Source organism: Colius striatus, chromosome 18 (genome assembly GCF_028858725.1).
Source record: "Colius striatus isolate bColStr4 chromosome 18, bColStr4.1.hap1, whole genome shotgun sequence".
In the NCBI taxonomy this organism is placed as follows: domain Eukaryota; kingdom Metazoa; phylum Chordata; class Aves; order Coliiformes; family Coliidae; genus Colius; species Colius striatus.
Genome location: NC_084776.1, coordinates 8,907,484 through 8,920,112, shown reverse-complemented (window position 1 = coordinate 8,920,112; position 12,629 = coordinate 8,907,484). Strand labels below are relative to the sequence as shown.

Genomic DNA, 12,629 nt, shown 5'->3' with positions numbered 1-12,629 from the left:
TTGTGTGCAGATGCAGACATGGCTGTGAGATTTGCACTGGGAAGGATGATTAGTACCATTTTGCCTGGTTTCTTCACTCCACACTTTTTAGATTTAATTTGTCCTTTTTGTGTGTGTGTTTGTCAGTTCATAGAATCATAGAATCACAGAATGGTAGGGGTTGGAAGGGACCTTTAGAGAGCATCCAGTCCAACCCTCCTTGCAGAAGCAGGTCAACCTATGTCAGGTTGCATAGGAACATGTCCAGGTGAGTCTTTAAGACCTCTAAGGAAGGAGTTGGCTGCTTTTCTGCTTTGTTTTCCCCACCAGACATCCCTCTAAATTTGTGGAACATGACTCAAAGCAGTTTTATATTCTGGTTTGAGGGGTTTTTTTGTACTCAAAAAGGGACCTGAATGCCAGCAACATCTTAGACAAGATGCCTGTTGGTGCAGAGATATTCAGGGTGCAGAGTACACACCCCTTAGGGGAAGTGCAGGTATGTCCTTACAGAAGTTCCATGTGCATAGAGGTTAAAAGAAGCCACTCTCTGGCCAAGCCTGGGCCACTGTGGGGATTTGCTTTGGTGTATTGTGATTGAATACCACTTCCTGTGGCATTTGTTGCTCTCAAGCCCATTGTCCTGTATCTCTGGTCTATTGCTATTTCTGCTTTATGCTCTTGGACCTCTGCTCCTCCTAGCTCCTCCATTATGTGTAGCCTTGGATTCTGCCATTCAGCACATTTCTTGTTAAATTGCTATAAATATTGGTTGTTTTGGTCTGAGTTGGGTTTTTTTTTCCCCTCCCTTGATCAACAACCAGCAGGCAAGAGGAGATGCACTTGCTAAGTGTCCTTTGCAGTGACTGTTTCTTTCAGGTGCTACTTTGAGTGAGTCAGGATCTCAGAGGCAGAGACAGAGACCCTTTGTTATTATTGGGAGATACAGCTTTGAATTAAAATGCAGCTTTCAGGAACATGTCACTTGATCCCCAGTAATTGAGTTTCAGTGTGATGAATCTCCTGCATACTTGTTTAACCTCAAAAAGGGCTGATTTTATATGTTAATTAAGGGCTAATTAAATTGAAATTAAATGCTTATTTGAAACACTTAATTTCACTTGCTACCAGAAATCTCAAATATTGTGGTTTTATTGAAGGGGAAGAGAGACTCCACAGAGGAAAGATTCATCATTTCTTGTGGCACAATTCACTCCTCGTGCAGCAACTGCCTAGCACAAGAAATCAGCTGAATTTTGAGTAGTGGGAGAGACAAGCTGTCTGCAGGGCACTGATGCAGGAAAACAAAAAACCAGAATATAAATCTTCCTTAATAACCCTTGCACATGGTAATGAATGGCTGAGGTGCACATTTTCATGAGGAGATTTCTATAACAATTCCCAGTCTTGTTTATTTTTGCCAGCCTTCCCTAATTATAAAGGATTGCTACTTACCATGCTGCTCTACAGCATCTCATAGGGCTGTTGACAACCTGAAACTGTATAAATGAACCATATTCTGCCTCTATCTTCAGGACAGCAGTGAGGCCTCAAGTCCAAGCATGCTCTCCAAGAAAGCACACAGCAGAATCCGAATCATTTGGGTCGGAAAAGCCCCTGAAGCTGCTGCAGTCCCAGCCCTCCCCTCACCCTGCCCAGCCCAGCACTACCCCATGGCCCTCAGCACCTCAACTGCATGGCTTTGGGATCCCTCCAGGGCTGGGCACTCCCCCAGCTCCCTGGGCAGCCTGAAAACCCAAACCCTAACCCTAAACCAGGAAACCCATCTCAGGATCTGAGCAGAGGACAAGCTGCTTCTGTTTGCTTTTCCACTTCCCCAGTCAGCAAGGTTTGCTCAGGCTAGAATCAAAGGCATCCATAACCTATAAACCACAATGTGCAGCAGTGTGGGATGACTTTTACTAACTGTAACCCAGTATTATAAATATTCCCCACATTTTATACCCTGGAGTAACATGTAACCTCAGCCTTCTGATAAATCAAATCAACATCTTCCAAAGCTTTGAAATGAGAAGCTTTTCTGTCCGTGCTTTCCCTTGTTTACACGTGACCCTACTTAAAACCAGGTGGTAGTTTGACAGCTTGTGTTGGAATTGAGTCTTGTCACGTTATCTGGAGGTTTGGGTAATGCTGGGGAGGGAATCAGGGAACTTGGGAGGATTTGGTGCATTTAAATGAGAAATATGATTTCGGTTGTTCTGAAAATGTCCAGGAATGTGACCCAAAAATCTTCTATTTCTTTTGTGCAGCAGAGGTAAAAAAAATATGCAGGTAGATTCACAAAATCAGCCTTGCTCATGGACTTCTGTGCCCAAAGCTTCTCCTTTCCCAGTGCTCAGCCAGTACTGCCTGTGTGAATGGTGTGGTGACTGTATTGCCAGGGCTGGCAGCAGAGGACGTTCACTGCTCTGATGTGTGGGTCAGAATGATCTCAGTGAACAAGATCTACTTTAAAAAATGATGCAGAAGGGATTCCAAAGGCTTTACCTTGCATGAAAACCTTTTGTTTGCTCTGAAGTAGACCTGTTTTTGTATGGGACTGTTTTCTGATTTGGGTCAAGTCAGACCAAAAAGCTGCCCAAAGGTTCCTGCCAACCCCATGCAGAGCTCCCAGCTGCTCTATAGCTGCAGCTTGGAGACAGCCACTGTCCTGCTGGTGAGCAGCATCCTGTGCTGAGACCAACTCTTCCTCAAAAGCCATAAACAACCCTGATGCCAGCTGTAGGGGGCTGGGGCCTTCCCCCTGCACTGCAAGGTGAGCCCTGCCTGCTGTGTACATAGCTCAGCACCTCATGGGCTGCTGCAGCTACTCACAGTACAACATCCAGCTGGGTTGAGAAATCACTTTTATTTTGCAGCCATGTCTTCCCCACCAGTTTAGCTTTGCACCTCTGCCTCCATACAGGTGTGCTTGAGAAGCCTCTGGATAAAAAAGCTGGCAGAAATTATGGCCCTCCAGGTACCAAGAGGCTCGTGTACTTCATCGATGACCTGAACATGCCTGAAGTGGATGCCTATGGGACAGTGCAGCCTCACACGCTCATCAGGCAGCACCTGGACTATGGCCACTGGTAGGAGACTGCTTGATATTCATTTCCTGAGAGCTTTTTGTTCAGCTCCATTCTTGGGGATGAAGTTTGAGAAGTCAGCAGCAGCTGAACAGGAGCCAGCAGCGTGCCCAGGGGAGTAAGAAGGCCAAGGGCATCCTGGCTGGGATCAGCAGTGGGGTGGCAGCAGGAGCAGGGTAGGGATTGTCCCCTGTGCTGGGCCCTGGGGAGGCTGCAGCTCCAGGGCTGTGCTCAGTGCTGGGCCCCTCACTCACTGCCACAGGGACACTGAGGGGCTGCAGCGTGGCCAGAGCTGGGCAGCGGAGCTGGCACTTGTAGGGATTTCCAGTGTCCTCAGCTGTGTGCATGCCTGAGCTTGGCCAAAACCTTCCCAGGTATGGAGACCACGGACTGGAGGCAGAAATTTTGGGCTGTGAATGTTGGTGAAGTCAGGCAGAAGAGGGCCTTGCTGTTTGCATGGGAGGGATGGGGGATGCAGCACACTGTGTGTGCACTCCCAGGCATGCCCTTACCTGGTGCTCCTCTCACAGCCCAGTGGGATGCAGGAGTGCTGAGGAGTGAGATGGGCAAAGCTCATCTGGCCCTAGTAGTAACCATAGAATCTCAGAATGGTGGGAGTTGGAGGGACCCTGCAGAGCTCACCCAGCCCAAGCCCCTGCTAAAGCAGGTTCCCCTCCATCAGGGGCACAGCAATGTGTCCAGGTGGGTTTGGAAACCTCTTGAGAAGGAGCCTCCACACCCTCCCTGGGCAGCTTGGGCCAGGGCTCCCTCACCTCAGCACCAAAGGAGTTTCTCCTGATGTTCAAGCAGAACTTAAGCCTCCTGGATCAGCTTGGGCTGCACCCCTGACTGTCTCGGCAGAATCCACATCCTATCATCCCCCTACAAGCAGGCAGTAGGTGAGCAGCTGCCCCTGACTTGCGTCTTTCCCAGGTTAATTCAAACCAGAGACACTCCTCTGATTTTCTGCAGTTTCTATGCAAGTGACAGGTATGACCTGAGGGCTTTGCTCAGTGCTTTTTACTAGCTGATAGAAATATTAGCTACAGGTTGTTGAAGCTGAAGGATTTCCACCAAGAGCAGGGCTCCTGTGTGCCAGGCCACGTACCAACACACAGGCAAACCTGGGCCCTCGCTTGGTGGGGTGCAGAACTTGACCCCCTTGAAGAGAAGTGGACATTGACAACCTATTGCCACGTGCAAGGGAGAAGCAACTGTGGTCACTGGGACACTGCTTTTGTTTTGCCCAAAGGTATGACAGGACCAAGCTGTCTCTGAAGGAGATCACGAATGTGCAGTACGTGTCGTGCATGAACCCAACTGCAGGGAGTTTCACCATCAACCCTCGTCTGCAGGTAAAGCCCTGCACGATGGCAGGCACATCACTGGGTTTATTTTGGGGTGGATTGTTTTAAGCATGAGGCTAGACAAAAAACCTCTGGCAGATCCTGCTGTCATTTTACCAGTAGAAATGGTATGAACCTGTCAAGTGACTGTAATTGCTAATGGAGAAGCAGCAGACTGGGTCCCTTATTCCCTTGTTTGTTTTTCCTCACATTCTGCTGCTCAATCAGGGAAAGAAGTCACAAGTTACCAGCCAGCTTAACACCTACTTTCAGGGCAGCCTTCTGGTTCATTACAGACAGATTTTGCCTTCATTTAGCTTATATTTACCTCTAGAACACAGTTCATTCAAGCCTTTTGGTTTCTAAAGTGTTCGGATGAAGCTGGCATTGTGTTCTCGTTAAAAAGAGGAATGTGGAAGAAACTCAAGGAAAACAAAACACAAAACCAGTACAAGTGCTGATGGTAACAGACATCTTAAACCTCAGGGCCTAATTTAGTTGGTTTAGTATTGGCTCTGATGTTACTTACCCTTTCTCCAAGCCATGAGGCTGTGGTGGCAGAGCCTGGTCAGAAGCAGCCTGGCTGTTCCCTGTGCCCATAGATCAGAACTGCTGAGCAGTAGTGGCCAAGAGCCCTGAGAAACAAGTGCCCATATGAGGACAGCTGTAACCTGGGGGGGCAGCTGCTGCAGGGACAGATCCTGCTCATGGGATCTTCCAACTCCTGGGGAGCCTGGAGAGCAAATTCAGTCCCTCATGGAGAAACTTCATGACCAGAGTCAGCCCAGACCTTAGCTCCCCTTTGGAAAAAAGAAGTATCCTGTGGCTGTATATGGGCATCTCCTCTGTTTTTGTGAGTTCCAAGTGAATAAAGGAGTCTTCTGATGGCACCTTCCAGAGGCAGCTCCTAACAGAGACAGTGACTGAACTTCATCAGAGGTTGGTGAGACCCTCAGAGCCCTTCAGCTCTTCAATAGACTGAGCTTCCAGTGTGGGAGTTCAGGCAGACTGCAAGTCACAGAATCATGGAGCATCCCAGGCTGGAAGGGACCCCCAAATGATGACGTGGTCTCTCATGAGAAAGGAAGCCTAGATGAGGTTATCTAGCACTGTGTCCAGTGGCATCAAGTCTGCAGGGCATTTTGCTTGAGAGGTGGTTGCCCATCTCTCTGACCTTTCCATGTCTTCCTTTCTCTCCCTCAGCGTCACTTCTGCGTCTTTGCTCTCTCCATCCCTGGTCAGGATGCCTTGTCCACGATCTACAGCACCATTTTAACACAGCACCTGGCGAGTGGGAATTTCCCAGGGGCTGTGCAAAAATCTGCTCAGCAGCTGATTGCCCTTTCCTTGGGACTGCACCAGAAAGTAGCTGCTGCTTTTCTGCCAACAGCTATCAAGTTCCACTACGTTTTCAACCTGAGAGACTTCGCCAATATCTTCCAAGTAAGTCCAGTTGCTGTCCTGTGGCACTTGGAGCTTGTCCTGATGTCATGGGAGGCTGTGGACCTCTATTCCTCCAGCCCAGCCTTGGTGAACAAAATGTAGTCTCCCACCTAGGAATGACACAACATGTGTGTCCCCTGAGTCAAAGCAATGATACTGGGTCGTTCCCTAATTCCTGATTGGTGTTGGATGGATTCCAGAGCCATCACCCACAACTTTGAGGAGCATCACTTAGAAGCTGATTTACTTTCCAGCCTCCTGTGGTCAAGAGGAGGGTTGAATAGTTTCAGAAGGAGGTGCAGGTTTTGGGGGTGTTGAAATGCTCTCTGGCTCTAGAAGGGACACTGAAGGGAACTCCTGACTTCAGCATTTAATGAAGTGGCTGTTGGTGAGTGTGATGGAGCTGGGCTTGTCTCTGTGAGCCTCACTTCCACATCTGTAAGTGTGGGATTAATGGGACTGCTCCACCACACAGGGAAATGACTTTATTGCACTGAAGCAGGTGGTGGATACTTAGTAGGCTACAGGACCTGAAGATTAAAGAGCAGTAACTAGTTCAGCTGCCCTGTGTGGAGCCAGTGCAGTTTGTTGGCCTACACTGGCATGCCCTCCTAGCTTGTCCATGGTCAAGTACTCAGCACGTGCATGAAGAATGGCAGGGAAAGAACTGATAAATCAAAACAGGATTTGACTTGGTTGCTGAAGTGGAATTACCATTGGAGCCTGTTCTGCACCAAGGGGAAGTTGTTCAGCCTTAGAAATGGTTGGGTTTTTTTTTTAACAGTGGGGATATCTTTATTTTTCCCAGAAATCTCATGCTTTGAGGAGTGTTTTGCTTCTCAAAGAGCCTGTCAGAGTTTAAGGCTGATTAACAAAGTTTGAGAAAGTTCTCAGCAGCCAAATCGAGAGGCTTAAAACACCAGAACCTGTTGTAAAAATGCAGTTTGTAGTTTGTTGCTGTCCTTACTAACATCTATTTTACAAAGCAAGTACTGAAAGCAGTGCCTTGAGTTGAAGTTAATGATAGGCAATGGGAAATCCAAGAGCAGGACTTTGAAAAAGTTAATAAACTCCATTGTGTCAAGAAGGAATCAGACCTGTCACTTGTGCTCAGCTACACATCAGCAGCCTTTGACGTTAGATGTGGGTCGTGTTAAATCCTGGCTTCTGGTTAATCTGTGCTTTGAAAGGCAGAGAGAAAAGAAGCATTTGAATGGGAAGCTTTAATTTTGACTGCAGCCTGCTTGAAAGGTGCCGTGGTTTTGGGATATTAGAAAATGTCCTGCCAGATCTAGCTGCTGGGCCAGAGGGCAGGAGCAGTGGCAGGAGCTCAGGCAGCTTTTTGTTTATCTCATGGCTGCAGGAGCAGGGGAGTCATGTTTATTTAAATTGTGGTTCATTTTTTGACTTGAAATCCTCTTTTACCTTTTGCTCTTCATTCTTGATTATTTCCTTACCTTAAATATGCTCATGATTTTGAGATCTCTGATTTTAGCTGTGCTGGTACACAAGTCCTTTTCTCTAAAATTGGGCATGAAAGGAGCTCAGGACTCTGGGAATGCATTTCCATGTGCTGCATATGTTCCATCTTCATACATTCATAATTTAGCTCAAGCTCCCTTGTCCAACCCCTTGCTCAAGCAGCACCAGCTTCAAAGTTAGCTCAGGCTGACCAGGCAAGTTTGGAATGTTTGCCAGGCTGGAGTTCCCATAGCCTCCCTGGCCCTTGTACTTTTAAATCCACTCTATGGTGAAGTTTATATACTTATATTTCAATCAGAATTTCACTTGCTGCAATTTGTTGTTTGCTGCCTCTTGATTATTTACTGTGCACCTCCAAAAAGACATTTGGCTTGATTTTCTTTATAAATCCATGTCAGGTCATTGTAGACAGCCATGAGATTCCCCTTCATCTTCTCCACAGACTGAAGAAACCCATCTCTTTCCACCTTTCCTTGTCCTGTGCTTGAATGTTTCACGATCTTGCTGGCCTTGTCCAATGTACTGTAGGACCCAAAGGTAGATTGAACCTCACTTGGCTTTTTTTCCAGCCTGATAAGGCCTCTCCCTTTGATGTAATAACATCTCTGCTTGGTCATTGTCATCCCCAGACCTGCTGAGATGACCCTGCACTGCCTGGGTCATCATAGAATTGCAAGATGGTGGGGGCTGGAAGGGCACAGGAACGTGTCCAGGTGGGTTTGGAAACCTCCTGAGAAGGAGCCTCCACACCCTCCTTGGGCAGCCTGGGCCAGGGCTCCCTCACCTCAGCACCAAAGGAGTTTTTCCTTACATTTAAATGGAACTTTTTGTGTTCCAGCTTATGTAAATTACCTCTTGTCCTGTTACTTGGGACAACAGAAAAAAATGTGATGGAAGAAGACATCAAACAGTATTGCCCTGGTACCAGCTCCTGAGGAGGGTTGCTGGCAGTTAGACCTTTGACTCTGGTGGTGCAGCCAGTTCTCCACTCACCTTGCAGCTCACCCATCTGATCTATGATCCTTGCTGTGAAAAAAGGACAAAAAGGAGAAAAAGAGGGGGAAAAAAAAAGAGAAACCCCCTCAAAAATCAAAGCCTTGTGAGTTCCCTCTGCCTGTGGGAAGACAGAATCAGTGGATGTAAGGCTTGTAGGTTGGTGCATAATGCCCTTTTCAAATTCCATTTAATCCCAGACAAACAAACACAAGAGCTGCTGGATAAAAGGCATGTGGGGATTGCTGTTTTACCAGCTATTCTGTAATTATACAAGCAGGCAGTGATAACTGTGAAAGGCACAAATTGCAGCCAGCCCCTGGATGTGCTGGGACTGCACTGTGCTCCTGATGGCTCTGCACAGGTCGTTAACAACAGCTCCATTTGCAGTCCATCCAGTGGCTCTGTCCTTATCATACTCCCTGTGATATCAATACTGTACCTAAACATTTTAGTAGGGCCTTACAAGGCCCAGCTCGATTCCCTTTGTCAAAACTGCCTGACAGCTTTTATGATAAGGAGTCCTGTCTCATTACAAAACACTCCAAGAACCTGTATCTTAATTGCTGCAGCTAATGAAGAAAGAATGAGTTTGGAGTTGAAATGCATGTGAGTGGTGCACAGAACAAGGAGGACTGCCCTGAAACAAGTCAGCAGTAATTCCTTTCAGGCAGATATGGATTCTTATTACTTCCATGTTTTTCCTTCTGCACCCAATACCCATTGCCACCTGGCCTGAGCTGATCAGGCTGATGGCTGGGTTGCTTTGCACAGCTGAAGGTGACTCCAGAAGGTGTTCAAATGACAGCAAAATCCCAGAGACGTTTGTGTAGACAAATTATTGGTTGAAGCCAAAGGGAAGAAGAGCAACCTATACACCCAGGGACAGGAGGCTTGACAGGCAGCAGTGAGTTGACTTTGTGAAACACTGTTCATGTTTGTCTTGACTAATTGGAATGATCATCTCTGGGGATCTGAGCCTCTTCACTGGTCTTCCTTTTTGCCTGATTAGTCATGTCCATTCCCTCAGCAGAGGAGAGTGGGCATTTCTGTATTGTTCAAGTTCATCTCATCCTCATGGAAACACAAGTAAGAGCTCGGAGGAACTGTGTTTCTAAAGCACCTTGTTCACTGGAGGTGAAAAGTCTGAGGCAACTGTTCTGTTTCCCGACTGGGATTTCACAGGTCTCAGGTAGGATTTGGCTCTAATCTAAGCTGCTCAGATTCAGGTCTTCAGTATCTATGTTCATCCAAGGCTGGGAAGGACACAAGGCTCTCCAACTCCCTCTGCCAGGGACACAGGTCTGGTTTCACTCTGTTGCCCAAGTATGGGTGTCTAGTGCTTTTTGAAACACATCATACATCTCACCCAGGCTCAAGTGGCTGTACAAGGACAAAAGCACCTTCCTCTGTTGTATCTGCTTGCTCTGTGTGCATGTCTTGTCCCAGCTGTGTTGCTTTCGAGGCTCCCTTGGCTGTAGAGTAGGTGCTCCTTGAGGTGAACCACCTAGTTGTGTTGACTTGGGAAGCTCATGGGAAAATCTATGTATTTCTACACAACAGTGATTTCATCTGCTGTTCTTGCTTTTAATTTTTATCTCTGGACTCTACCTTCATCAGAACAACACTGAATGCCTCAGCATTGTACTCAGAGGTGCCACTGCTTCTCTGGCACCAGCTGACCAAGGACCATGGATTTTGGCTCAGGGACCCATGTAGAATTAAACCAGACTCTCCTGTGTGGCACTAGGGTAACATGTGTATGCTTGCAGGGGAGAAACTGGCTCCCCAAAGGGGAACACAAGTTTCCAGGGAGGTAGGGATTGACAGAAGGGCTGTGGATGAAGATGGGGAACTAAGGGGAGAAGGAAGCCAGCACTGGGCATAATTTCTCTGATGAACACACAATCCCTGCAGACCTGGAAACCCACTGAGGTCTGGATTGAGGGATGCTCCTTCCAGATTTTGAAACGAATAATGAGGAGCCTCAAAATCTGTGATCATCTTCACCCCCCTGGGCTCATGGGGCTTGTTCTGCATGGTTACAAAAGGCTCATCAAGTACTATCAAATCTAAATGTAATAAACCAGCTTAAAATTGCTGTCACATCTCACTGGAAATGTTTAGGGTGAGGAGAGACTAGAAACCACAGGCCAGGACAAGGGCATGAAGGGGCTGGAGTAGGATTGGAAAAGGTGTGCAGGGATGGTAGCCCTGGCTTCTTATCCTTGGACTCTAACACTTACTGCTATTACTGTTGCAAGGGCCAGGTTACCTTTCAGTCCTTTATAATAATCCTTTGGGCTCATCAGGTGGTGTCACCTGTTCCCCTCTGCAGTGGGCCCTGTCTGTTGCTCAAGTCCGACACTACTTTGCCTCTCATTTCTGTGACACCTTTTCTTTCCTCTGGGTCCCACCATGCTCTGCAGAGTTAAATTGATGGGTATGCTCCAGGCAATTTACCCTTGATTAAAGAAGACAGATCTCAGCAGTGACAGAGTTGTGGCTTATGCTTTCTAAAAATCTATTCCCTGCTGTCTCCCACCAGAGGAAGCCCTGTTGCTGACTTGCTTTCTGTCTGAAAGGGTTACCATGGTATTAGCCTCTAAATTATATCTGTCATCTCTGTAAAATAATAATATTAGACTCAGCAGGGTTGTATTTTGCTTTTTATTCCCATTTCTAACAAGATTTTCAAGCAGCATGTCACATTAAGATCTGTGGTAGTTGAGGAGGAACAGCCTCTGTCTTCCTGGCAGGGAGATGACGGTGGTGGCTCTATCGTGCCTCGCTCCAGCTGGGCTGAGCTTTGCCTCCACACAGGCTGTAGCACTGGCAAGCTTCATGCTCCCTGGCATGGAGAGGGATTTTCATATTTACCTGTGGTTCAACTCACTGAAGAGCCTTGCAAACCTCAGGCTTGCAAACAGAATCATAGAATCACAGAATGGTGAGGGTTGGAAGGGACCTTTAGAGATCATCCAGTCCAACCCCTGTGCCAAAGCAGGTCCCACCTAGATCACGTCACATAGGCATCCCATAATCCCTGAATAGTGAGGTTGCAACACTAAGATGTTGAGGGAAGTGAAACAGCTCTGTGAGGAGGAAAGGCTGTGGGACCTGGGGGTTTTCAGCCTGGAGAAGAGAAGGCTGAGAGGGGCCCTTATAAATGCTGATCAATCCCTAAAGGGTGGGTGTGGAGAGGATGGGCCAGTGTTTGTTGTGTGGTGGCCAGTGCCAGGACAAGGGGTAACAGGCACAGGCTGGATCATGGGAAGCTCCAGTGGCACAGGAGGAGAAAGTCCTTTGGTGTGAGGTGAGGGAGCCGTGGCCCAGGCTGCCCAGGGAGGGTGTGGAGGCTCCTTCTCAGGAGGTTTCCAACCCCACCTGGACACGTTGCTGTGCCCCTGTTCAAGGGGAACCTGCTTTAGCAGGGGCTGGGGCTGGATGAGCTCTGCAGGGCCCTTCCCACCTACCCTCTAAGGTAGCCCTGCATGTGTTTGCATCAAGATCACAACAGCTTCTGTAGCTTGAGGTGTGTTTATAGTGACTGAGTGATTTTTTGGGGTTTTTTTAACCAGTTTATGACCTGATGACTTTCACCTTTCTCTCTATTGTCATCTCTTCACTATTTTCTTTTCTCTCTGGGATAAATAAAATAATAATTTGGCAGCTCTAATGAAAAATGTGAAGCCCAAATGAGTTGAGCTGTGGGCTACTAGCTGAGAGGGGCTGCTTTACATTGCTTTTAATAGATTTTGTATTTTATGTAGAAGTAGTAGATGCAAGGAATAAAAGCTCCCTGTTTAATTCATGCATTGAAAACCCCGTGTGCTGTTAATAGGCTTAGTTATAGGCAACACCTCTTTGAAATAGAATTCTTTTATGCATTTTAATAGAGTTCATGGTAAACATACTGTGATAAGCAGACAGTAACTAGTATTTCCTGCAGGCACAATGCTCCTAATGAAAATTAATTGATTTAAAAAAAAAAAAATCCTTGCCACTGAAATTTCCAACCCCTTTTTTCCTCTTGACAAAGAACCAAGGTATGGTGTGGAGGTAAAAAAGACCACATGTCTGTACTGGTGCCTGACTCTGCATGCTCTCTGCTGCTGGGATCAGGAGCACGAGCCCAGACAGGCTGCACTGGGGATGTTGTTTGAGATATCAGAATGTGTGTAATGGCTGTGAAGTGATAGGGGGCAACATGCTGCAGCCCCTCAGTGTCCCTGTGGCAGTGAGTGAGGGGCCCAGCACTGACACAGCCCTGGAGCTGCAGCCTCCCCAGGGCCCA

At 47.4% G+C, this 12,629-nt stretch overlaps 1 protein-coding gene across 1 annotated transcript in view; it reads left to right on the top strand.

Annotated features, from left to right (window-relative positions):
- Positions 1-12,629, top strand: part of DNAH9 (dynein axonemal heavy chain 9) — a 190,041-nt gene that overhangs the window by 63,977 nt on the left and 113,435 nt on the right. Inside the window, exons 39-41 of the mRNA XM_062011180.1 lie at positions 2,906-3,071; positions 4,321-4,423; positions 5,618-5,857. Of these exons, the coding sequence (XP_061867164.1) occupies positions 2,906-3,071; positions 4,321-4,423; positions 5,618-5,857 (509 nt within the window). The remainder of the gene's footprint in view (positions 1-2,905; positions 3,072-4,320; positions 4,424-5,617; positions 5,858-12,629) is intronic.